This window comes from Lates calcarifer, linkage group LG13 (genome assembly GCF_001640805.2).
Source record: "Lates calcarifer isolate ASB-BC8 linkage group LG13, TLL_Latcal_v3, whole genome shotgun sequence".
Taxonomy (NCBI): Eukaryota; Metazoa; Chordata; class Actinopteri; family Centropomidae; genus Lates; species Lates calcarifer.
Window position 1 is genome coordinate 17,582,980 of NC_066845.1, and position 24,984 is coordinate 17,607,963.

A 24,984-nucleotide genomic window follows, 5' to 3' on the forward strand; every position below is an offset into this window, starting at 1 on the left:
ACTAACCGGAAGACACGTGTCGTGTTGGCTCACTTGACACTAGTGTAGCGGCTAACCCGTCAGGCGGCTCGTTCAGCCCCGTCTAGTCCAGCTTGTCAACAACACTGCAACCTGAGACGGGATAGCCAGCCAGTTGGCTAGCTAAGTAAACCAGCTAAGTTAGCTACTGCTAGCACCTGTGTTAACCAACTGTCACGATTCGTAATTATTCTGCTAAGTTGGCTAAATATATCGCGTTTGAAGTTGTTTCGTCAAGAGAAGAGGCAAAACTGACTTTCCCATTTGGTAAGTTGTCTCCAGCTCGGATCAAACAGCCACCAAAGGACAGGTTCAGTCAGTGTTTCCATTTTGCGAGTTCAGCCTCTTGAGTAGTTAGCTTACGGTTGCTAGCCAGCAAGCTGTTGATGCGTTTATCTTTCCTCTTTTTTGAGGTCTCCGCAGTTATTTGACACCTTGAAATGTGCGTTTGCTCTGAATGCACCGTGCTCATTCAATAGTTGTGCACAGTTTTTGTTGCATAAAATGCACTCCTGTTCTGAACAGGCCAACTCTTGTCTTTTGCTAAGCTGGACCGGGCACTGTCCACGATACGAGGTAGTTTAGGTGAGCAGGCAGGACAGGGGGAAGAGATGACACTTGTTGCCAATTCTGCACTGGGACAGACTGAATTTAATGGGAAAAGATATTAAAGGACACTAGCGAATTAATTCAGCTTAGAGAATTAATAAATTTTGGGCATTACGATTTATTTAGATTTAGTTGAATAATTGTATTTATGTTCCTCATTGGTGGAACCTATATATACATTAGATCTAGTCTTTTGTTTAACTGTGGCACTTTAACAGCCAGTCTTACCTTAATCTACTGGGTCATGTTCTTATTAATACTGATGAATATTACAGACACTCAACAAGATACTGCACAGTCTTCTTGAATGACAGCAGACATCTTAAATGATAGCTTTAGATGTTGTATTGTTACACTGTAGATTGTAATTTAAGGCTTTGCTGTACGCTGTGAGAGAACTCACCTGAGAAAAACTATACTTCTTCTTTTAGTTGTGAACTCATCAGTTGTCATGAAGTTGTCCAAGTCCAAGTTTCCTTTGTATAACTGGCTGAACCAGACGATATCTTTTGCTTGTGACACACTGTGCCAAATACTATGCTGGTTTACCCCATTCTCTAGTTTCCTTCTGTATGTGCCTCCTGCTATGTGTCTGTCTTTTGTTACTGTCACATCTTGAAGATACCTGCTGAATGTTTTTAATTTCTTCTAGCATGATACACATATGTGTGTATCATGCTAGAAGAAATACCTCTTTACTGTTGTTGTTTGTGGCTTTCCTTGTGACTTTTGTAATATTTGTATGTCTAAGGCTATATAAGGAAGACACTATCCAAATCCCTGCTGTGCTACTCGACCCACCATCACAGCGAATGTTTAGCATTCCATCTTAGCGAAGGCGTTTCCTGTCAACATTCAAAGTTCAAGTTTTCAACTTTTCAATCTCTGTTAGCTGAGCACAAATCAGTGTGTTTTCTCAGCATCATTCTGCCTCAGTTTCTTTCAGTTTCCCACATCTGTACAGTAGATTTATGGATTAAAATAATTTAATCAGCAGCTAAGTAGGTTGTACTTATCTGCATAACTTATCAGTTGATGTACACAATGAGATGCGCAGAGAGAGAGAGTAGACATGGTAAGGCATGGTTCACACACAGAGCAGAACAGCAGACAGCCATGTTTACAGTATTTATAGCTCCAATATTCACAGATTGAATTTGCATGGATATGGTACGTAGTGTGTGTGTGATGGCAGGTAAGCAGTGATCAGGGGAACAATGCAAATATAACAACAGGAAAAGGTAAACATATGGTAGCATTCAGTTAATGACTTTTCCTCATGCATTTGTTGTCTTTACATCTGGACATATGCCATTAGCTCGAACATTCGGGTGTGACTACGTTTACTCAAGTCTGTGTCAGTGTAAACATCATCTATTTGCTTCTGTATGGGGGCGTGAGGAACCCATAGCAAAGAAGCAGCTGGACAGCCCTGTAGTAGCTCTGCTGTGATTTGTCTATCACAGCCTTAAGCTGAGCAGTCTTGATGAGTGAAAAGCTTGTGTGCTTTGTTGACACAAAGTGTGTTCCTCTTAGGCTCCTTCAACTCCTTCCTCCTTTGTGATATGTCATCGCTGCTTGGTTACAACAAAAGCCAGAGCTCTACGGCAGACGGTTGACATCTGGCCAGGTAAGATATGCTGGGATTGTTCACAGCAGTTTCCTCTAGCTTGTCATTTTTCCAAAAGAAATTGTTACTCGTCATAACAGAAAAACTGTTGTTGGTCTGTATAACAAAGTACCTCAACACAGCAACATGTGGAAAGCATTATCAGCTGTGAAGAAGGAGCCTCTTAAAGGGCTAGCACAGAAGTGCTTGAGCTGAAATGTTTTCTATCTTCGTTCTAACTATAGAAACAACTGATAAAACTGATTATTGTCAATGTGTGTCAAAAGAACGGAGACAGATGAACTGTGATTATCTCACTATAGCTCCTTTAGACTAAAGAGTCTGTTCAAGATAAATATATGAAAGTTTATTAGGGGAAGGGCAGAATCTTTCATGGCAGTCTGGTGTGAGTTTGCATAGGAATCCCCCATTCATGTCAAAGCCTGATTTGCCTGTGTTGCAACATGAAAAAGAAAACAAAAGACATTGTACAGTTGTCCAGCCCCTCCCCTGTCTAAGGATCCACCTTAAAGATATTCAGTCCTAATGGCTGATGCTCAGGTAATTCAGTAATTCAGTTTTGATGTGCATTTTACATAGATTTATGTGATTATGATTATTATTATGTGATTTAATGTGTAGTAAAATGTAGTGCAAAGGACATTAACATGACATCTACCAAAAGAGTATGCCAAGTATGTAGCTAAACAAATGTAGTGTATCTAAAAATGTGGCAAAAATGTCAAAATATACTGCACCCTGTTTTGTTTTGCCAACTCTAGGCTGTTGTGCATGTTGGTTCACTAGGGCACCTTAATGGACCTGTGCCAGTGTTAATGCTATTACTAACATCATGCTTTTCAAGTCAAAATGTCTGATGTGGAAAAGGCTGTGTTGTATCCACAGTATTTTGTTAAATTAGTGTGACATAATTTAGTTTAAGTGATCCAAAAAAATCTGTTTTTAATTTCATACATAATAAGCCTTTTTCACCGTGGACATTTTAACTCATCATAATTGGAAAAAATCCACAGGTCTTACTAATAATTTTAATGATGATTCTGTTCTCAGTAAGCAATGACAGTGTGACAGTGATTGCTTTAACCTTTTAGAGTGATCAATAACCTTGTGCAAATATCTTTCTCACTCAGGTTTATAATTGCGCTGCAGTGTAAGGCACTCCCAAGACAAAGTCCACAGTAATGGCTAGATAGAGTGAGTGCAGTGAGGTTAATAATGAGTTGATTTTGCATGATTACTGCAGTGGTTGACAATCTCAATAATGAAAACTACTATAGGTTAGTTCTGGTTTTGCTCTTCATAGAAGAACTTTTCTTTTTGCTTCAAGGTGCTGTTGAAGAAGATGGCTGCTCAGGTGGAGGTTCAGACTGGGGAGGTAGCGAGGACAGTGGCAGGTGGGCGACTTCACCTGAGTCCCCTGACTGACTCCATCAACCAGCCCTGTATCATTACTCCAGAGCCTAACAAACCTGTCCCAGGACCCAAGCCAAGGCTGACTCCAAAACCCTTTGCTGTGGATAAAAACCCCACCATTAAGCCCATACTTGCCCCTAAGCCCCAGACCAAACCCCGACCAGAGTCCACTCGTCTTGCTGGATACAAACCAGAGCTTCCACACAGTCCAAAACCACAGCAGCCGGTTGCCACTGTTAAACCCAGGCCAGTATCAACCAATCCCAACCGTCCTGCCCCTACCTCCTTTAAAACATCTAAGTTGAACACTGGACAAACAACCAAGCCAGTAGTCCAGCCATTTAAACCAGCTCCTCCTCTTGACCCTGGAGCCCCCAGCAAACCCACTCCTTCTGTGCCAGCAGAGAGGCCGAAACCTGGTCCATCAAGCTTGAGCTATTCCAAGAGCCTTAAAAAATTTGCAGCTGCAGAGTGGTCTGGAAGCACTAAAAAGGAAGATGAGAGGGAAAAGATGACAGCCAGCAAAGGTGGGCCTTCTATTACCAGAGCCAAGTCCATGGGTTTTCTTGCGCAGGTAGGGCAGGAGGAAGAAGAAAAGGAAAAAGCTAAACCTGAGGCAGCTGTGCAAATGAGACCTCAGCCCAGAGGCTCAAGGCCCAGGCCTGTATCAGCCATTTTCCTTGACAGTCCAACTAAGACTGAAGCACCAGTTCCTGCCCCTCGCTGGGCTGGAAGACGACCACTTTCTGCTGATCTCACGTCCAAGTTTGAGTCAATCGGTCTTTCACTGCACCGTAATAGTCCTAAGGATAACACTAAGGAGAACACTCCAGAGGAGAAGACACTGCCACAGAAGAGAGAGCAAGAGAAAACCCCCAGGAGTGCCACACCACAAAGTACTGAAGGTGTAGCTAAGCCTGCCGTCTCAGATGAAAGCATCAAGAAGACAGAAGAAATGACTGTGAAAGAGACTGATGAGGATAAGCGTAGGGTTAGCATTAAGTCGCGAATCAGTCTCCTCCTTGATTCGTCCTCCACTCCTGGAACTGGTGCCGCAGGCCAAGGGTCAGATCTTCACTCTCCAGTCCCTGAAAACGAACCACCGGTGGGTGTCAAACAGCTCATCAAGCAGCTGACAGAGGATACAACACCAACTCAGAGTCCCATCATGAAACCAGCACTGAAGCCCCGCCCCTTGCCCCTTGACTTGACTAAAAGGTAAGCGCTGTCTCTTAATGTCTCCTTGGTTTGCTTTTGTCCGGTGTCTTTGTTGAGGAGTTCCATTGTCATGCATGGCTTTTGTCTTGTGTGATGTATGTTCATCAGGTTTTCATCCGAGAGGTCACCCGACCTTGGCAGTGTTTCCCTCAGTGAGGCAACAGACCACCATGAGATCAGCAAAGATCCTCAGAAGAGGGTAAGAGAGGGACTAAGCTTCTTAGGAACTGGTTTCTGTTGGGCTCAGTCTATGTTTAGCAGGCAAATGAGAATAACAATGAGAAACTGTTTCACATCAGTGCAGGGAGAGGCTTTCACATGCTATCCTCTAAACAGAGTTCCATTTTAGTGTGTTCCCTGTCATCTCCTGTAAAAAATAAAATCCAAGACATATAACAAAAAGTAGAGAAGACAAATGAGGGCTGCTAATAGAAGTAATATGATGGGATAATATGATGAGCTTAACTATGCATTAGCCTATGTAATTTCTACTGTAAATGGATACATGAATAGGGAAATCATTGTGAAATATAGCTTTGATAAAAAAGAGTGTTTACATTTGCTGTCGATTCTTACCTTTCTGCATTGAGAGGAATATTTCCCTAGAGGAAATGGGGCATTGCAGGCAAAAGTATTGTCACTGCCTCAGACGTACAAAGCTGCGAAACCTGAGACAGCCGGCACATTAATCACCCCCGGTGGCTGCTGGTTATGAAACACACAGAGAGGAGATCACTGGGAAAAGGTCAACACAGAAAGGCTTTGATTACCACCTCTGCACCACACCCAATGTTATGAGGCCAGCACAGAACAAGGGGATATCGTTTCTACGCTGACAGTTGTTCACTCAATCACTTGAATTGCTCTGTGTGCTGTACTTTCTCCTGCTCTGTTGTTGAGTCACATTTGTTCTAATGTCTGGTTTTGTGGTCAAAAGTGTATAAGTTCAGTTGGTTTTTAAAGCTTTTATTTCTTTGATATTACTCCATATTCATTGTCACAACGTGATCAGTTAGTGAAAAGGTTTTAGAGGAAAAAAATGGACAAATAGACAAGTTGCAAGCTTGCAGTTATCACTTAACAAATTTTATTTTTATTTTGTCAGAATGAAGAGTTATCTGTTACCCCCAGCGACCACAGGATGTTTGTGGATTTTAAAGATTCCCAAGAGAAGCTCCAAAAGGCCGTCACGCCTGAAGGGCCTGAGGCAGGACAGACATTTTTTGCCACATCGAAGGAGAGTGGTCCCAGTGGAGAAGTACAGACGGTGCGAGCATCCTTGTTTGAAAATGTTGTGGAGAAGCACAGTGTGCTGATGGTAGAGGAGAATAAGCCTGTAAACAAGCCCAAGGATTCGCTCAGCAGCCTGTCGTTTAAGAGAGGAAATAGTGAAGATGAGGGAACTCTGGTCACTGCCACCTACAAAGAACCTCTATCTCCATCAAGTCCTCTGCGGGTGTTACATGCCTTTGACACAGTGCAGGCAATCGAAGAGAACAGGGCAGTGAGTGAGAACGTCCCATCAGCACAGTGGGAGGATAAGGCCATGACACTGCGCTCCAGGCGCTCAGAAGGGAGCAGGTCGGTGGCAGAGAGGACTGGACCAACACAACCAGAACCAGGTTTGGCGGTGACACCAGACCAGCAGCCACGATATTTGAGAGTCGGAGCTTTGCAGAAGTGGACTCCTACAGACCTCGACCAAGATGCAGGCATTGAGAAAGGGATGCTAAAGGAATCACAAAGGGACGGACAAGTGGCTGTGGATAAAGACAGGCACAGAGAGGCAGAGCAGGAGGAAGTGGCTGCAGCCCCTAAACGTTTGAAAATGCTCCAGGCAGAAGAACAGCAGAAACCCAGGGCAACCTACTTTGCTTTGACTGGACAAATACAGGAGCCAGTTTCTCCTGTAGATACAGGAGCAAACATAGGGGACATGGCTTTGCCCTTTGAGGATTTCTCTATGAGGTCTTTGCTTGGGGGCTCTCAAGGGAAGATTCTTCCAGTTAGGAGGAATCCATCATTAGATGAAGCTTTTGGAAAAACCTCTCAAGATCAAGTTGAGGAGCTGTTGATGAGGAGTCACATGTCACACAGGGAGATTAGATCAATGTTGGACAGACAGACGACAGAGGAAATGATGGAGGTTGAAAAGAAAAAAGAATCAAAAAAGGAGACAGAAAAACAGAAAGCAAAAATGCAAGAGTTTGAAAGGGAAAAACAGAGACAGCTTGAGATAGAGAAACAAGCACATTTAGAATTTGCACGAATGAAGGAGAGAGAGATGCAAAGAGAATTTGAAAGGCAAAGACAGAAGACCTTTGAGAAGGAGAAACAAGAGTTAGAGAAGAAACAACGTGCACTGGAAAGGCAGAAACAGATGGAACTTGAAAAACAGAGGCTGCAAGAAGTGGAGAGAGAGAAATTGGAGCGAGAGAAACAGAGAGAGCTGGAGAGAGAAAGGCAGTGGCAACTTGAGAAAGAACAACGAAGAGAATTGGAGAGACAGAAAGAGATTGAAAGACAGAAACTGCGAGAGCAGGAAAAGCAGAGACAGCGTGAGAAGGAGAGACAAAGACAAAAGGAGGAGGAGAGGCAAAGAGAGCTGGACAAGGAGAGACAGCTGCTGGAAATCCAGAAGGAGAAACAGAAAATGGAGGAGTTGGAGAGAATCAAAGAGTTGGAGAGGCAGCAGCTGATGGAGTTTCAAAAACAGAAGCAGAAAGAAAAGGAGAGGCAGCAGATACTAGAGCTTGAGAAGCAGAGACTTAGAGAGAAGATGGAGAGGGAAGAGGCAGAGAAACTTAAACAGTTGGCACTAGAACAGGAAATGTTAAGACTGAGGGAACTTGATAAAGAAAGAGAAAGAGAAAGGGAGATGGAGCATCAGAGAGAGATGGAAAGGCAGAGGGAACTTGAGAGACAGAGGGAGCTGGAGAGGCAGAGAGAGCTGGAGAGACAGAGTGAGCTGGAGAGACACAGGGAGCTGGAGAGGCAGAGAGAACTGGAGAAACAGAGAGAGCTGGAGAGGCAGAGACAACTAGATATTGAGAGACGGGAGTTAGAAAACCAGAAGCTGCGACAACGAGAACTAGAGAAGGACAGGCAGATAAAGGAGGAGTTAGAGAGACTTAAAGAGATGGAGAGAAGACAGCTTCTGGAGTTTGAAAAGCAAAAGCAGGCAGAGGGGGAGCGACAACAAATTGAGCTTGAGAAATGCAGACTGAGGGAGAAGTTGGAGAGGGAAGAGGCAGAGAAAATGAGACAGATAGCCAAACAGCAAGAAGCAGAGAGGCAACGACTAAAAGAGAAGCAGGAGAGGGCAAGGCTGGAATCCTCACCTCTCAAGCCTAAAGTGGTGGATCTGGACTCTGTGCTCCGAAGTGACCCATTTTCCAAAGCTCCTTCTCAGCGCAGTGACCCCTCAACACGATGGAAGGAACCATCTCCAAGAGCTGAGGAGTCTTACAAACCTGCCATCCTTGACATCGACACTTTCACATCACAAATCCAGCCCTTCCCCAGTAAAGACTTGTTTCCTGTCTCTAGTAGTCAGGGAGTGGACACTGGGTTTGGGGCCAAGTTACAGCCTACACCTGAGAGAGATGTCAGCTGGAGGGTGCCACCACAGACATCAGTGGGTTTCTCTGGGCCAGTGTGGACAACGTCTCCACAGGACCCATGGGAGCTGCGGCCTGTCGAGATGTCTGTGGACAAACCTGTGGCTGAACCCAGAAAATCTTCCAACAAAGTCAGCCCAGAGCAGCTCCTCCTCAGGCAGGAGGAACGGTCCGTGGCTCCACAGAGGCACTGGTCTGCCCTGCTGGATGAGCCACTTCACTTGGCCCCTTTTCCCAACACAGACGCCAAAACCGGTAGCTCTCCTGGTGGATTCCCCAGCAGCTCCCCTGCAGAGCAGATCTGGCTCCCCAGAGAGCCACAGCCTCAAGTCAGCAAGGGAGAGGTCCGGAGCCACAGGAGGTCACAGGGATCCCAGGTGAGTCAGAGGATCCATGAAAGACTAATAATACTTTGGTGGTTTTGGTGTTCTTTGTGGAAATCAAGACTAGATTGCAACACAGTACAATCAACATGCAGACATACAGGTTGTTGTCAGAATGTTATCTCTAAAAGGTTGTATGACATATTCTCTCAACTGTTAAAGTATTTTTGTAGGTGTCCAGAATTAAACAGTTTGGAATAGAGTGTATGCAGGCATTTTTTAACACACACCAAAACATTTACACGTGTGCCATCATTCCAGTCTGAAATTGCTAAAATGAATTGCAAGAAATGGTGAAAATAATGGTAAAACTTTATCCTCTCTCTGTATAAATATTTAGTTAACAACTAATTGAGACAAATCTCACTTGTTAGTTAACTGGCCTTACTAACGTGTGTCACCTGTCAGCAATATGTATTTCAAATTAAAAGACAAAAAAGGTTGCTGTTCAGGCATTGCCATTTCTCTTTCATTTTCATTTTCAATATACACTACATATGTGCAGTAATCATATGAAGTAATCATATTTTTAGAAAAGCAAAGTCCATTAATCTATGCTGGTTCATTGTTAGTTAAGCTGTACCTCTGCTCCTTTGGGGACTGTACTACTGTATATGTGTGTGTCAGTTTGAGCAAGTGGAAGAGTGACCATGCACATGCACACTGTGTCCAACTTGTAGTTACACTGTATACCAAGATAACTGAGAAAATAAACCCATCAGCAACAAACTAGCACCTGAAAAAAGTCAGAATGCTTAAATGTAGTTACAAGTGGGGTCAGTCAGAATGATCAGGATTCACAGTACACTGGCCTGGTATTAGGAGAGGCAGATTTGGAGTTCACTTTGGTCCCTTTGTATTGTTAGGAGTTGAACAGGATGCGATCTCGCAGCGTTTCACGCCGATCAGCTCCTTCAAGCAGTGCCGTGGAAGGAAGCCTCTCCAGGATGAGGAGTCGCAGTGCCCACAGAGAGCGGGACCGCCACAGCTGGGTGAGTCAGGCTGCAGCTTGGCCTCTGCAACAGTAATACTGTGTTCCAGGAAACCTGTAACCCAGTGAGATTTAAAACTGCTGCCCAAGTTGTTCCTTCCGATTGATGGCTGGCTGCGAGCCCTTTGTTGCAGTCACTGTTTTCATTTGGACTGTTTTCTTGCGCAGCTCTGTGGAGACAGGGAGGGAAAGTCAGTGTGCACTTGAGTGTGAGAAATATTATGTGTGTGTTTAAGCATGTATATGTGTCTCGTGCATTGGCAAGACAGAGTATAGGTAGATGTGGAATGCAGTTGGTTGACTGATCGTTGACAGCTGAATACTGCTGTGCTAAGGTAGTAAACAGTCTGTGACTAATGTTGATGGCATGGCCTCCTACACTCACCTCCACCCATCCCACGTCACGTTCTAGGGAAGTGGCGGCCAAACAGCTTCTCAGGCCTGTAATTCAGGATTGGATTAGACAAATGGTTAATGAGTGCATGTTTTCACTGCTCGTCTATTGGAAGCCTGTCAGCATGGCTCAGGGAAACCTGTGAAGTGAAATGGCCCGCAATGATCATGTGTCCTGCGGCCAAATAGACATGTAATATTTGTGTGACTTTGTTCCTCTGTGCTGCTTGGTTACACCATTCCCAGCATGTAACCTTGTAGTTCAGATCTGCTTTTTCTTATAATTTGAAATCAGTGAACTAAAATTGGTCTGCTTATCTCCAACTAAACACATCGCATACACACATTTATCAAATGCAATCAAGCATATCCAATCAGGTTTTATCAGCCATACAAGGCTGGGTTCAGTTGGCTCTTTGTCATCGAGACTGTAATTGTAGGCCTACACTATGAACCCAGAAGTACATTGTGTCTAATAATTGCACAGTGCTATGATACATAGCTCAGACTAGGTCACCATGAGTTTAAGGTCACTACTGCCATCTAGTGGTTGTTTGTTAGTTTATGAGTGTCATCCTTCCTGGTGTCAGTGCAGGTACTCCTCTCAGTGCTGCTGTCAGCGCTTGTGTTTTTGGTGTGATTTGAAAGTAGCTGAGTTACAGTTACTGAAACTGCTGTGCTGCTTCAAAAGGTGGCAATAGTGAATCTAATTAAAATAGTTTGATTAAGTACAAGAATACACACTTTGAAGAAGTTCAGCATGTTGCAGATGTTTACCACCCAGGAAATAGAAAAGAATAGGATAGAATAGAATAGAAGGGTCTTTATTGTCAGTGTTTCAAAACAATGAAATACTATGTTGCATAATGGCAAAATGGTACTAAAGCTGCAATGAAATAATGTCATGTGAAATTAGACATTGTAAAATAGAATTTAAAAAATGATAATGGTTTACATTAAACTGTATGACAGCCTCCCCTCATGTGTTTGCCCCTGTCAATAACACCTTTATAGCCACCTCTGTATTACATGTATGCGATCAGTTCTTGTACTGCAGAAACAGTTTGACATTTCATAGTAATTGTAACATTTGTAATTCAAATACATGCCCCATGTCACTTCTGAATTTGACCATGCCATGGGTAGGTTTTTAGCTTAACCTTATAAATGTTAGTGTAAAAAATATTTTATTATTAAGATCAAAGAAAACATCACATTGGTATAGAGCTAAAATTAACTGTAATTAAAGCTCAGATGCCATCTTCATGATGCCTGTTTTGTCCCACCAACAGTCTAAAGTTGAAACAAATGAATTTATTCTTAACTTAAACGAGTAATAACATATCAAAATAGTTTATTAATCTTCTTTCAATCTACTGATTATTTCAGCTCAACAGTGGTACTTCTATTAGAAGTAGGTACTCAAGATTTCTATTTTTTAGTTATTTATTTTTAACTGAATGACAAAAACATTCCAAAGGTTCATGGGATATTATCAGATTTAATATATTAATAATGCTAGAGCAACACTACCACAAAATAAAAAACACAGTGGTTATTTTGAGGTTGATATGTACTGCTTAGTTTTAAAAATAAATACCCATAAGAAAAGTCGCACAGGATCTGTTTTATAAATCTGGTTGACAGAATTCATGTTTAACCTCAAAATCTGGCAGTGTTGGCAGCTCTCAGAAATGATTAATTTCCCCACATTGTATTTACTGATGGGTGTGTCCTCAGACTCACACGGATGAGATAATAGTTGTGTGGTGACATCACTGGTTTAAGTCGGTCGGAGGCTGCTGAGTGGGGCAGAGCAGAGATGGGCACTGGGCTGAGAGCTGTGTTGTACATGTGGTCATGCTGCCTGACTCCACACTGCCTCTGGGTAAGTGATAGCACATCTCTCTTATTACAGATGTTTCTCTGTAAGATGTGTATGTCCTCTTACATAATACTGAAAATACATAGTTATCGTGTAAAATATATGTGTGTATGTTGGCTACATCCTATTTCATCTCCTGTGTGTGGATGCTGGTCAGGCTTGTGGCTGGGACTGCACACAGACTGATGAGGTCAGACAGAGAGGGGAAGTGTTGAGCAGCCATGAGTCACTTCCAGTAGATGATGTTTATTAGGAGCAGGGGGTATTAGAAAAATAAGGGAGCAGTAATGTGTTTCTTCTTTCTGCTGAAGCCTAATTTTAATCTTTTTATTAAAATAGAGGAAATGTTAACCCAACCCGAGGAAACTAAACTCTTTTGCCATCTCTGATCTATTATAAATCAAATAAGTAATCTCACAATTTGTTTTGGGATTTGCCGATTTTATAAGTCTATAAAATTGAATTATTTCTCATGGGCCAAGCAGCAGTCCAGACCTCAAAAGTATTACAGATTTAATATAAATTAGAGAAAAGTAGCAAATCCTCACATTTTAGAGGCGAGAACCAGCAAATGCTTTGTTGAACAAAGAACTAAAATGATAAAAGGACTTAATCAATTATAAAAAACTAATAATTAGGTTTAGAGAGCATACCATTAATAAAATGATGTTAGAATTTCTGATCCTACATTTCACAGGTAAATAATAATATTCCTGTAATGCTTCCACCATCCAAACCAGGAGATGTTAAAAAACTGTAATCTAGGTTTTTAAGGCTACGTCATCTTGTCCTTAAACCTCAGGTTACTCAGGAAGTGGTGGATATTTTCAGACTGAGGATTAGGTGGGAGAGGTCTGTTGGTATGCTGTCAGAGACTGAGAACCTCGCTGCAGACTTCTCTTAAATACAGCACTTCAAAGAAAAGTTAATCAGATTACCTGTAGGGGGCATAGGTGGACAGGGATCCAGCCCCTGTGTCCCAGTTTGTGCTGAGGTTAACTCAGTGAAGTGCTTCTGGAGTTGCCCACTGTGGCTTTATTTAGGGTATCAGTTCACTGGCTCTATGTAACAGGGACCCGTTGAAGTTGGTTGTATGTTTTGCAGTCTGACTGAGCGAGATTTAAACAAACATTGACTTGACTGTTGTGATTCTTGCTTTTGGCTACATTGTGCTGACAAACTGGTTAATGAGCAGCATTACAGACTTCATTTCCTTGGTGGAGCCACACCTGTCTTTTCACTCATGTCTCTCATGTATGTCCAGTCTATTTATAGTTTTCCCTTTGATATGATCACTCATTCCTATCTGATTATATCACACTTTATAATCATCACTTTCTCTCTAGTTTTCCCTTTCTGTTTTGAATGAAGATGTTAATGAACAGCAACATCTCTCTGGCTTTTTTCTACATTTGGTTCCACTGCTCCTCTGTTCTGGCTCTGACACTTCTCTGTCTTGCCCTGCAACTGAATCAGGCTGAAGCGTCAGAGCACCGCAGAACATATATCACCCTCCTCTCTCCCTCCCGCTCTGAATCAGGGACCTCCCATTCTCTCTCTCTCGCTCTCCCTGAGTCCACTCCACACTCCCTCTCTCCACCCAGTTTCTCCTTGACGGTGAGTCCTATAGCGCTGAGTACAGAGCAGCACTGCTGACGCATTTTCTCCTACCTGCCTGTACCTGCAGAAAAAGGCGAGGAGAGAAACATTTTCTCTTTGTTCCTCTTTTTTTTTCCTGTGGATTTGACTTCACCACCACAGTACTCCCTTCTGTTTCCTCTGTTTAGCACTGCGTTGTTTGCCCCCTGGTTTTCCTAATGGAATACGAATGACTACAGCAGCTTTCCTTTTGCCACCAGCTGTCCTGCACCATTTCTCCTCCCAGCTTTTTGCCAGAAGGTAGCATAGTACTACGCACCTTGGGGATGTAGCCTTGTTGGATGGATGGATTTCTCAACTTTTAACCCCGGGCCTTGTTTTGGAGGAAAAAGCTCAACATCAGCTCTTGAGGAGCTGTCAGGTCTGCTGTGACTCAGGCTGGGATCGGGACAGAGGAGCTCACACCTGGTGGATTGGCAGAGGTGTCACAGAGTGTTGTTAAAAATCCATTTCTCATACTCTATTATCAGTGCAGCCGGCCTTTATGAGGGTAATAGATAACTGAATGTTGTGCCAAACGTAAATGGTGTGTTGAGGATGTGAGTCTATTATTATTCCTCTTAGTTGTTTGTACTTTGTGTACTTTGAGCCAGAGGAACATGGCTGAGAAACCTGTTGGTAGACAGCGCAGCAGGTTTTCAGGCTCTCTCACAGAGTAGTGCCCTGCATAACTAATAGTAAGTGCTGGCCTTACATAACCTTTACATGCCCTCTTGGGTGTTGTGCCAAGCATATCATAGCTAGCATATCGTGTGTGCATTGAAATAGACATTAGAAAGCTTCACAATTAACTTAAGGCCGACAGTCTGGAGCCTTGACAGTGATGAGTTGAAACAGAGTCCTGATGGCTCCAGTGGGACTGCACTGCAGAAAGGCCATTTAGAAGTGAAACTGAGGAGAAGCTCGTCCTGTAACGGCCAGGGACTGACTGGCGTTGTCTGTGCTGCAGTGCTGTAAGCAGCAGACGCCACCAACATCACCACCTCGAAAGAGCTGAGTGGTGTTCTGTTCTGTTGTTCTCTCTGTCACCTTCCTCACTGCTGCAGTATTGACCCAGCAACACACATCAGTGAATACCTAGGACACTGTCTGTGGACAGCCACCTCTCCAGCACAACTAGACTCTAATGATTGTCTGCTTCTGTAAAAACAAGAGTCACAGCTCAGTTCGCAGACTCTAACACAGCAGGTCTCGCCAGTAGTGGGTTGTGATGGAGTATCTGGGGGACAAGCTGTCAGTGGCTCAGTCGCAGGTGTCAGGATGGGTGGGAAATGTCCGTCGCTCCCTTCACGGGGCGCTCAGCTTTTTGTCCAGCTCGGTGGAGAGGGGAGGCAGGGGAGAGGACGGGACTGGGGACTTCAAGAGAACCAACTCACTGCGCTCCCTGGCCTCCCGCAGCAGGGAGTCCATCCGCAGGTTCTCCCTGCGCAGCCAGCAACGTCTGTCCTTACGCAGGCGCACCGCACCCAACACCCCCACTGCTGTAAGATAACACACACATTTAATGTACAAACACGCAGCAGGAAAGCACTGGTACCACTTTCCACTGCTGATACCAGTCACAAACAGTATTGGTAGCATTGCATTGGCCAGGCACCAGTGTGACTCATTTAAACTGACCAACAGAGTCAGTCTTTACTGTAACTAGGAGCTCAGTGGTATTACTTTAACATCAGTTGGAGTTAAATAAAGCACAAGTGGAATTCAAGTAATTTTGTAGCAATGTCCACCCAGTTTTGTAATGTCACTGTGTTAACAGCTGCTCCTTCATCAGCTATTTGGTCTCCTGCCAAACACGTCAAGAACTGCTGGTTCTGCACAGCCCCTGCTGCTTCTCGTATATCTCTGTCCATGCTTTCATCCCTTCTCCATCTTATATTGTTTTTGGCACAATATAAACCTTTCTTTGTTTGTCTGTCTTTGTTTAGAAAAGCTGTTGTTATACTGGTTCTTCAGGTCATGATGCCATCTACCATTTGTGTTATTAGTAATAAAATTAGACACAAGAACTGGTTATAGGAGAAAGATTAATTCAGATTGGGGATTACTGTTTTAATATTAGTATCTTCCAAAAACCAGACTCTTAATGAGCTGAAAACTGTAATTCCCTGATTTTCTGTCACTTGTTTCCACCCTGACATCTAACCTGGTCTGTGCTTTATGTAAAGGATAAATATAGAAGCCTATGTAAGGATATGGATACATTGTGGTTGAGTTGTTCCTATCTTTAGGTTATGCCTGTTTACTGAACTGTCGTGCAACACCTCATGAGTCACAACTCCTAAAGATAAGAGGTGTTTTCATGATGTCTCTGTGCCTGTCAGTTGTGTTGACATGTCTTAGTTAGTCTTTAGACATCACCAACTGTGATTGTGGTCTCTGGGAGCAGCTTGTCTCCACACTGGGCCGGTGGTTAAGTGGATGAGTGACAGTAAGAGGTCAGTAATGGTTGAATGGGATGGATGGCTGCCAGGTAGCCAATAAATGAGTGAGAGGAGGGAGGAAATGTGGAAATTGGTGCTGTTAGAACAGGTTCAAAAGTCCAGAGATGGAGACTACTGATAACTGTGCCATTGTCCTGTGACACATTTACAGATGCTAGTTTCATTTTCTGTCCAGTCATAACTGTCTCTCCTGTGGCTCTGATGTGCGGGACCACAGTCGTGTATTTGGTGTTTGGTTGCTTTAACTAGCTTTTGCTTACTAGCAGAAAATGGAAATCCTGAAGTATGTATGACAGCTGAAAGTGATTCAGCCTAGAGGAGTTATAACACTTACAGAGCTAACCAGAGAACTTTGCAATCCTTAACATCAGGGTCGACTTTTCATTTAGGAAATTTATTGTTGCTTTACCAAATCTCAATGTGAATAGTTGAATTGGCACCCCATGATGTTTTCCCATATGGCTATACTAGTACATAGAGATGGATATTGACATCTGATACCCAGTAGTCATTCATTATGTCAGATGACTTTTGTAAGATGACAGGTTTCCAAATTTCTATACCATTTAAGTACTCTGACATGGCATCTGTCATATCAGATGTTGTGTAAATATAAACTGCCAACTGTTCAGATAGCAAACTCACCAGCCTACTGTTAGGAGTGGTAGATGTATGTCAATACAAGCAGAAAAACTTGGGAACCACAAGTTTAAGTAATTTAGGAAGTATTAAAAATAATAATAAAATGTGAAATATTCACCAAAAACAAGTTAATCAGTGGAAATACGTGTGCAGGTATAAATGACACAAACAACACAAGACAAAGGTACATGAGGATAGTCATCATACTAGCAAAAACCAGGAAAACAAACCCTCGAGTGAAAATAATGAGAATAATCCTTTAAGTCAGGTCCAGCGCTCTCTGAGCTGAATTCCTAAGCCAAGTCAGGGTTTTACATTCTTCTCCTCTGTTCTTACCAGATGCTTTGTACAGAACTGAGCCCTAGTCTGTACGTACCACTTATGTAATGAAAGAATAACAGCACTGTTCGGTTTGCCTCTCAGAGTTTGTCTCAGTGTAAACCCTCTGACATGCGGCTAGAATGTCCATTTGACATGAGATTAGTTCTCGTGGGAGCAGTTGTTTTGAATATCTGTAGGATATTGATATTGATTACTGCTGTGTGCATAAGTGCACGCAGAGCATATTTTCCCACTCTACCATAGCCAGATTGATTTGAGCAGATGAGAAGAGAATGGAGACAGGTGAATACTGTGGGTCTAATAACATGACTGAACGTCTTTTTTTTTATGGTTGTTAATAGTCTTACAGTATTAAAGGTGGTCACATATCATTTACAGTAACCTGTATAAGCTCATGTCTTGATCTCTACTCACTTTCATCTCCGTTGTATGCTTAACTATGTAAACATTTTAACAAAGATTTTTATGGTTTGCAAGGTCTGAAATGCGTATCCATTTTGACTAGAAAGACTGCAGCACTGATGGGATCCTGAGATGCACACACATTCCTCAACAGTGTCATAATCTGGGTTATAGACTTGCGTCTTGGATGCTGTGTCCATGTAAACATACTTATTATATCTACAGTAGCTGCTTACTCACTCACTGTTCTCAGTTCTGATGTTAGACCATCTGTTCGGTGCTTTACAGCACAGCCCTTCCCTTTTCAAAGAACAGCAACACAGTTACTCATTTCCATTTTACTGGTGAGGTAGGAGCAGTACATAAACCGCTGGTTCTCTGTCCCATGTGCGTGGGTCATGGGTTCATGTGTGGCACTCAGCGATCAGTGCATTATCAAGAAGTTTCCAAGACCTCGCTCCAGGCCTTTCCTCCTCAGATTGTCAGTTAAACCCTATTTAGTGATCAGCCCTTTCTCTCCTTTAACCTTCCATTCATCCGCTCTTTGTTATGTTGTTTCCTCCGACACACCCTTCCTGTCTGGGGGAAGCTGACTATTGCTAATGTTATTAAGGAAAAGCCTTCCTCCTGACAGCTATAGATCATTGCCACCGGACCTGCTACTTCAGTGGGCCTCCGTCATCAACCATTTTCTCCATGTTTGTGGTTGATAGCAGAGCCTACACCTGTGCAGTCTCAGTACTTAAATGTTTTTTATTGTTTGTCCAATAAACCTGTCTAACTAGTCATTGTCTGCAGATTAATGCAGGCTGCACCAAAAAAGAAAAAAGAAAGCTAAAGTTTAGTACAGAGGCTGCTAAAAGCCCCTGTTTTACTGAATAATAAATGGCCTGAGGTTATGAATGAGCCTCTAAAACACTCATTCTGTTTTGAGCAGCCTGCCATGACCCTTTTCTTTTAGCTGCTTTACAAAAGTGCCTCTCTTCAACATGTTCCAGCAAAGGCAATGTTCCTCTTCTATGCTGATCAGGTGAGGGTGTGTTGAGGGAGTGTTGAAGTTGCATAACACACATACACACATAGGATAGGAATTTTTATCACCAGAATTTTATATGGCCAAGTTTTCAAATTTTCTGGCATTTTGACAACAGTGATAGTAGAGTACAGCAAAGAGAGGAAGATAATACCAAGGTCTCCAGCAGGAACTGAACCAAAGATGGCGCAACTACATGATACACTCATAATGATGCCCTACACTGGGCCTTTAAATCACCTATAAAGACACTCATGAGCTTAGTATGTGCCAAACAAACAAGGTTATACAGTTAGTCATGTAAATATGTCTAAAGGCAGAAGTCTTTATACCTGTTCTGCATGGTGTCACTAGAAGCAAGGCCAAAAAGTCTGCTGTGATCAATGGGGGCGAGGAGCACTCTGTCACTGCACATGCCACGTTAACATGCAGCATCCACGGTTCGATTTCAGCCAGTGACCTGTGTCGCATGTCATGTCCCCCTCTTTCTTCCCTTGTTTCCTGTGGGGGCCTGTGTCCAACAATTTCTATAACTTCCTGAAACTGATGATCCACTAAGCTAATCCACTTTACGCAGCAGTTGGCTAGGTGTGCAGCAGAGACAAAGTTGGCAGAGTGGTATCCCCAAATACAGTATTGTTGATTATTGTGGTTCGCCCCTCTCTCTAATGACCAGCTTTTTACCCCACGTTTGAATGTGGTTGTTTGGTAATATGCATTTTATGTGAAACATACTGAGGCCTTTAACCCTGTAACTTAGGCTATGTCAGCATAATATATTTATTATTATCACAATCCATTGTAGGTATTATTAATGGAAGGATGTGACATGGCAGGATGTGTGTTTATAGATGTTCAAGGTTTTATCACTAGCTACACCCATGCATTAGATGATATTGAGCTATTGACCTATTGCTTTTGATACAGTAGTAACTTAATCACTTAGCAGTGTTTCTGTAGATCAGTTAAATCTCTCTGTAGCCTATTCTTAGAGGGAGTCTTTCTCATCTGGTTGGATTAGCTGCCCTGTTTAATTGACCCCAACACCAGTAGACAAGTGGAGTATGTTTTCCTGCATGTTCAACCTACAGTCTGATTTGAAGTAGGGGTTTTGTTCATTGTTGTCAGTGGAAGCAGGACTCAGAAGTGTGTGTATTTCAAGTGAAGTGGTGTGATCCTGCAATGTCAACTTGAAAAGTGTGTGAGTGCTGTAAGTCCTTGAGAAGAGGATGAACTTGAGTATAAGAGCTTTCTCAGATGCGGGGAGCAGCGCTGAATGTCACTCTCACTGTTGTCTGTTTTCTTTTTTCCCATCAGGAAAGGCTTAGCTGATGAATGACAAGCTACGCTGCTGCTCTTTTTTCTCACTCTCTTCAGCTACGTTTGCTTCCTCAAGAAAAAATTCTCACAGTCACACTCCACCTCAAATGTTGTTTCTGTTTCATTGTTTTTCTCACAGTCTTTTTGCCGTACTCTTGTATCTCTGCTCCCATGTACACAAAGAAAACAAGGATAGCATTCATGCAGCTTTAAGAATGAGAGCTCTGATCTTCAGTCACTGCTCATATAAACATGACTAGTGAACTGCTCTCATAGTCTAGCAACCTGCGCAATTACAGAGCCAGGTGTATCACATTTCTCTGTCCACCCCTCAGGCGACATCTGAGGACTGAAGGACTTTCTATTGTTTTTTCCTATATAGGCCAGGGTTATCAGTTCATGCGCAGGCGTGCCTCTGTGAGTTCTGTGTGGTTTCGAGACAGTATGTCCTCTGTACCAGCCTCATTAAAAGAGGCATGGTTCAGTAGACAGCAAACACACACTCAATCACCCACGTACCCATCTACGTCTTTGTCCCTGCTCTGATCCTGCGTCCATTAACTCATCCCTTCACCTTTCATTATGCATCTTAGCACTGCTGGCTGCTGAAACTCAGCAGGATGCAACTCTACTAACAACACCGATGTTAATAGTGATGACATAGATTCCTCATTATCATTATTCATAATAATGTGGTACTGATCAGTTACACAGCATTTTAGCTTTGAAATAAAAGCAATAAAAATCTGAATGGACCACTTACAGATATTTACCAGACTTAAGAGTCCAATTGTTAGCTCTCACCCACAGATTTTGAGTGTCAGCTAAGAGCTGCTTTTGGCGTCTCTCAAGCTAGTCTGTCAGTTTGATTGCGCCACATTCATTAATGATGTCCCCATTTCTTATCTCCCTCCCTGTTGCGGTGCAGGTGCAGCAGAAGCAAAGTGTCAGTGGTGAAGAGGAGGGGAATAACTCAGAGACTCTGGTCCGTGAGACTGATAGTCAGTATGGGACCTGGGAGACAGGCCTGCGCACTGATGACAGGTAAACATACACTCTGTTTCCACTATCCAAAGATGTGATTTTTTTTATCCACTCAGTGTGTTTATGTGCATACAGTATAGGTTATTTTGAGTGGCCTTAGAGACAAGAGGGTGTAGCTGTTCTGACTGGTCCTACTACATCGTTGCAAAAAGGCATGCAAACACAACTGCGTTACCAGCCTCACCAGCAGCACCAGTGTGAAAGATGTAAACATGGAGGATGGATCTAAACTAAAAAGACTGCATTGGCTAAAATTGGATAAGATTCCTCAAACATTCATTATGGATGCTTTGATAAAGAACTGTGTGTACAAAAGAATTGCCTAAATGATAACACCAGTGTTATTTTATTTTCTAAAAACAATAGCCCTAAAAACACTGAGTCCAAACATGAATTAATTTTTATTGCGGGAATTGTTGCTTGTAATAAAAAGTTCAAATAACTCCAGCACTGCCCCGTGGAACAGACAGATTGCTTTTCAGTCATTACATTGCAATCTATTACTGACCTCCTGTGGCCAGAAGATAATATCATAACATTAACCAACACTTATAAGAAGGGACAATAATTCAAATTTGTATTTAAAAAATGTAAAAAGTAAAATCGCATACTGTTATAGATATATTTTTATATGAATCACTTTTGTTTTTGCCTGCTGGGGGAGGTTTGCAGTCTGTTTTTAGGTGCATCATCTAAATCATAGCTTCCACAGCGTTGACAGGAATGAAAGAAAAGCTATGACTCAAACTCTGTTTGATTGTAACTATGATTACAGTAACCACACAGTTGTTTTCAGAAATGTTTCCTAACTTTTTTTTAAAACCTATTTCAGCCTCACTCCTGCCACTCCCAGCTCAGAAAGCAACCTCAGCCCTTCACCAAGGAAGCCCACTCCCCCACACACCCCAGGTGATCGTGCCTCTCAGATCGAAACTGACACTCCGGACAGTGTCCTTTCTCCATCCTCAGCAGACAGCCAGCCTCTCTCTTTCCCTGACGTAAGTGTGGTTTTGTTTTTATCTTTTCATGTTTGTACCAATCAGAACATATCAGGAATTAGGTCTTTTCATGTTTAACACTTGGTGTTTTCAGTTATACATGTGTGCCTACATCTTGGCTCATGCGTTCTCTCTCTGTGTCTCCATGTCCAGGCTCCGACCACTCTGTTAGACACCAGCGCTCTCCGCTCCAGAGCCCAACTGGGGAAGAAACGAGCCCCGCGGACACGGCCCAGCAGAGCTGCCCGTCAGAGTGCAGCGCTGGGAGAGGGAGAGGGAGGAACTTCTGACGACTGGGTTTACAGAGACTCCACAGGTTAGCACTCTCCCTAGAACTGTAATCTTTGTGTTTATTTTCTTCTTTACACTAAACCAGCCCAAATCTTCTAGTCGACATGCAGTTTAAATACACTGAATGTCTGACTGCAACCCACCTCTTATCCCTTTTAACTGACGACTGCATGCTGGTATGTAAGAGCAGTTGTATGCTTTCCCCATGACAGAGGCAAAGGTTGAGAGCAAGGATGATGATTCAGACTCTGAGGAGCAGGCCAGAGGAGCTGACGCCCCCCTCAATGCCGCCTCTCAGCCACAGAGGATCGCCCTGTTCCCTGGGATGGACCCTTCAGCTTTAAAGGTGAGCTTTTAAGTAGATCGATCAACTGAAATAATTCTTTAAAAGGAACCCACTTCTATTCATCACTTCTTACTGTACAGATATTGAAGATCACTTGCTTTGTTTTGCAAAGTTTCAACTCACTTCAACGTTCTCAAATATGTTTCATTTCTGTTCTCAGGCCCAGCTGAAGAAGAGGAGTGACTCTGACAATCAAACAGATGGACCTGCTCCCTCTCCCTCCCAGCTTTCTCGCTCTCCTAAGTCCCCCTTCCTTCCACGGGCAGCGCGTGTACTGCCCCCACCTGGTGGGAAAGAAAATGGGTAAGAGACACCATTTGAGAAAAAGAGACTCATTCAGGAGAAAAGGATTTCTTCTCAGCTCTTTTTCTCTTCTCTTTTTTACTTTCCTCTTAATAATACTATATTTGTCCTATCTTTGTAGTGAGGAGGACTCACCCCAGTGGTTGAAAGAGCTGAAGTCCAAGAAGCGATTGAGTCAGTATGAAAATGAGAGCTAAAGGAAATAATGAGGTGAGATTTTTAGTGTTCTTTTTTCAAAAAAACATAAACAAAGCCAATGAAAGCTCATGATTATTTCCATCTCTGACACCTGTTCTCCACTCATTCTCTCCTCAAGGTTGCCTTACCAGATGAATAGATATGAAACAGAAGCCTTAATGTTTGACCCAGAGAGCAGGAGAGGCAAATCTACAGCTGCTGATGTATTTTTTCTATTTGTTTTGTGTTTTTTTGTTTTTTCTCTCCCCATCTGGGTCTATAAATGTGCATGGTGCCTTTTTTTTACGGAGAGTCTCTGTCTTATGGAAAAAAGGAAAAACAAGCAAGGAGAAAAAAAAACATCAGGCTGCTCTGCTTTATCCATTTCATGCTTGAACTTGTGGGAGCTCTCCTGCACCAGGAGGGACTCCACATGAACACTTTAATAGGGACCAGGAGGAGAAGTAAGTGGGGAAAAAGGAGAAAAGGCAATTTTTGTGGGACCACAAAGCCTCTTTATCCTGGACGTGCTTCTTCACATGCTGGACAATCCAGCTAATCCTCCACAACATGTTTGTATTTAGTTTTCTTTCTTTACTGATACGTAAAAGTTGGCTGTGTCTGCCTCGGCCGTGTGTGTTATCTGTGGAGGTTGTTGGTTGGACTCATACAAGCATTGCCATAGGATAACATTTCAGACGCTAATCATTTTTGAACATAGAGAACAAATCACCTCTGACTTGATTGTCAGTGGAAGTGTATATCATGTTAGTAAGTGTAATCAGGAGATGTTATATTTGTATTATCATTGACAGAGAGCTAGTTTTGAAAACATGAAGATGCATCACTACAGTAGAGGCTCCACAGACTTTAACTTTTAATACACCCCACAACTTAACGGTGTCACAGTCGCTGCATACTGTACTGTATATCTTTTTTTCTTTTTGTCTTTGTGTGAAAATGGATGGGGGACTTTTGGCCAACGTATTGCTGCATCTGTCAATCATGCACACTCCTTATCAGCACAAATACACTCCACGAAAACACTTATCAGCCTTTCTTCCCTCCTTTAAGAAATTGATTGATTGTAGCTGTAAGCATCCATTATAAGCCATACATCGACCTCGTGGCCCTCACACACTCCTCAATCATGTTTGGACAATGTATTTTCCAGTGAATGTGCAATTCTCCCTCCATTTTTATCCCCATTAATGTGCATGCACAATCTTTACTGTCGAACCAGGCTTTGCTCAAACTGACTGGCTCAGAGTAGGGGTGTTGGCTCACACTGCTCCAGTGGAGGGATGGTTTGTTCACTACATTGTTTAAATGACTCTACACTCTACAGAACTCCAAACGAATTTGACTATTTGCACCTGCTTAACTGTAACCTTCCTCCTCATGTTTGCCATCCACCCACTCACTCTGCGCTTCTGTAAAGCACTTTGTCACTTGATGCACTACAGCACTGACCTCTGCCCCCTCTTGTTGGCCATGTTTTCTCTCCTGTATTGTCGGGGTGCTCATGCAATGCAAGTGAATGTGTTGATTGAGTCTTTGGAGTGATTGTCCCTGGTTTCTATGTACATGGATGTTTTACTTTGTCATAAGATTTGAGGGTTTATTTTTATGTCCTTCTTTGTCCTTTTTTATTTGAAAGTAAAGATGTATATTGCACTGTGTTGTACTGGCCAGTGTCCTAAAGTGAATAAATTCTTAATAAAATTTACTTGACTTAAGCTACAGGCCTCTGTCTATTATTTTTTTTCTGTGATCGATGAGTGTTGTGTGCACTCCTTGTAAAACCTTAAGCTTTGTGTCAC

At 42.8% G+C, this 24,984-nt stretch overlaps 1 protein-coding gene across 3 annotated transcripts; it reads left to right on the top strand.

Moving 5' to 3' along the window:
• Nucleotides 1-23: 23 nt before the first annotated feature.
• si:ch73-138n13.1 (titin homolog) lies at nt 24-24,900 on the top strand. Of its 3 annotated transcripts, XM_051074983.1 has the most exons (15): nt 24-285; nt 2,164-2,257; nt 3,388-3,451; nt 3,585-4,888; nt 4,997-5,087; nt 5,994-7,576; nt 7,625-8,885; nt 9,758-9,883; nt 20,931-21,046; nt 21,879-22,044; nt 22,198-22,360; nt 22,548-22,681; nt 22,842-22,984; nt 23,106-23,194; nt 23,301-24,900. In XM_051074983.1, exons 4-14 carry the CDS (start codon nt 3,600-3,602, stop codon nt 23,179-23,181), a joined length of 5,148 nt encoding a protein of 1,715 aa, XP_050930940.1. In that variant the 5' UTR covers nt 24-285; nt 2,164-2,257; nt 3,388-3,451; nt 3,585-3,599; the 3' UTR covers nt 23,182-23,194; nt 23,301-24,900. The 3 variants fall into 3 exon arrangements, with proteins under 3 accessions (XP_050930940.1, XP_018524792.1, XP_018524793.1); XM_018669276.2 differs by having other exon boundaries at nt 25-285; nt 5,994-8,885; XM_018669277.2 differs by lacking the exon at nt 3,388-3,451 and having other exon boundaries at nt 25-285; nt 5,994-8,885.
• Nucleotides 24,901-24,984: the final 84 nt, after the last annotated feature.

What these genes read in the sequence shown, in the direction of transcription:
- si:ch73-138n13.1 (XM_018669276.2), top strand. Translation starts at nt 3,600, where the DNA reads ATGGCTGCTCAGGTGGAGGTTCAGACTGGGGAGGTAGCGAGGACAGTG. An exon ending in AGCGGGACCGCCACAGCTGG is followed by an intron (nt 9,884 to 20,930) that starts GTGAGTCAGGCT and finishes GTTGCGGTGCAG; the next exon opens with GTGCAGCAGAAGCAAAGTGT. An exon ending in AGCCTCTCTCTTTCCCTGAC is followed by an intron (nt 22,045 to 22,197) that starts GTAAGTGTGGTT and finishes CTCCATGTCCAG; the next exon opens with GCTCCGACCACTCTGTTAGA.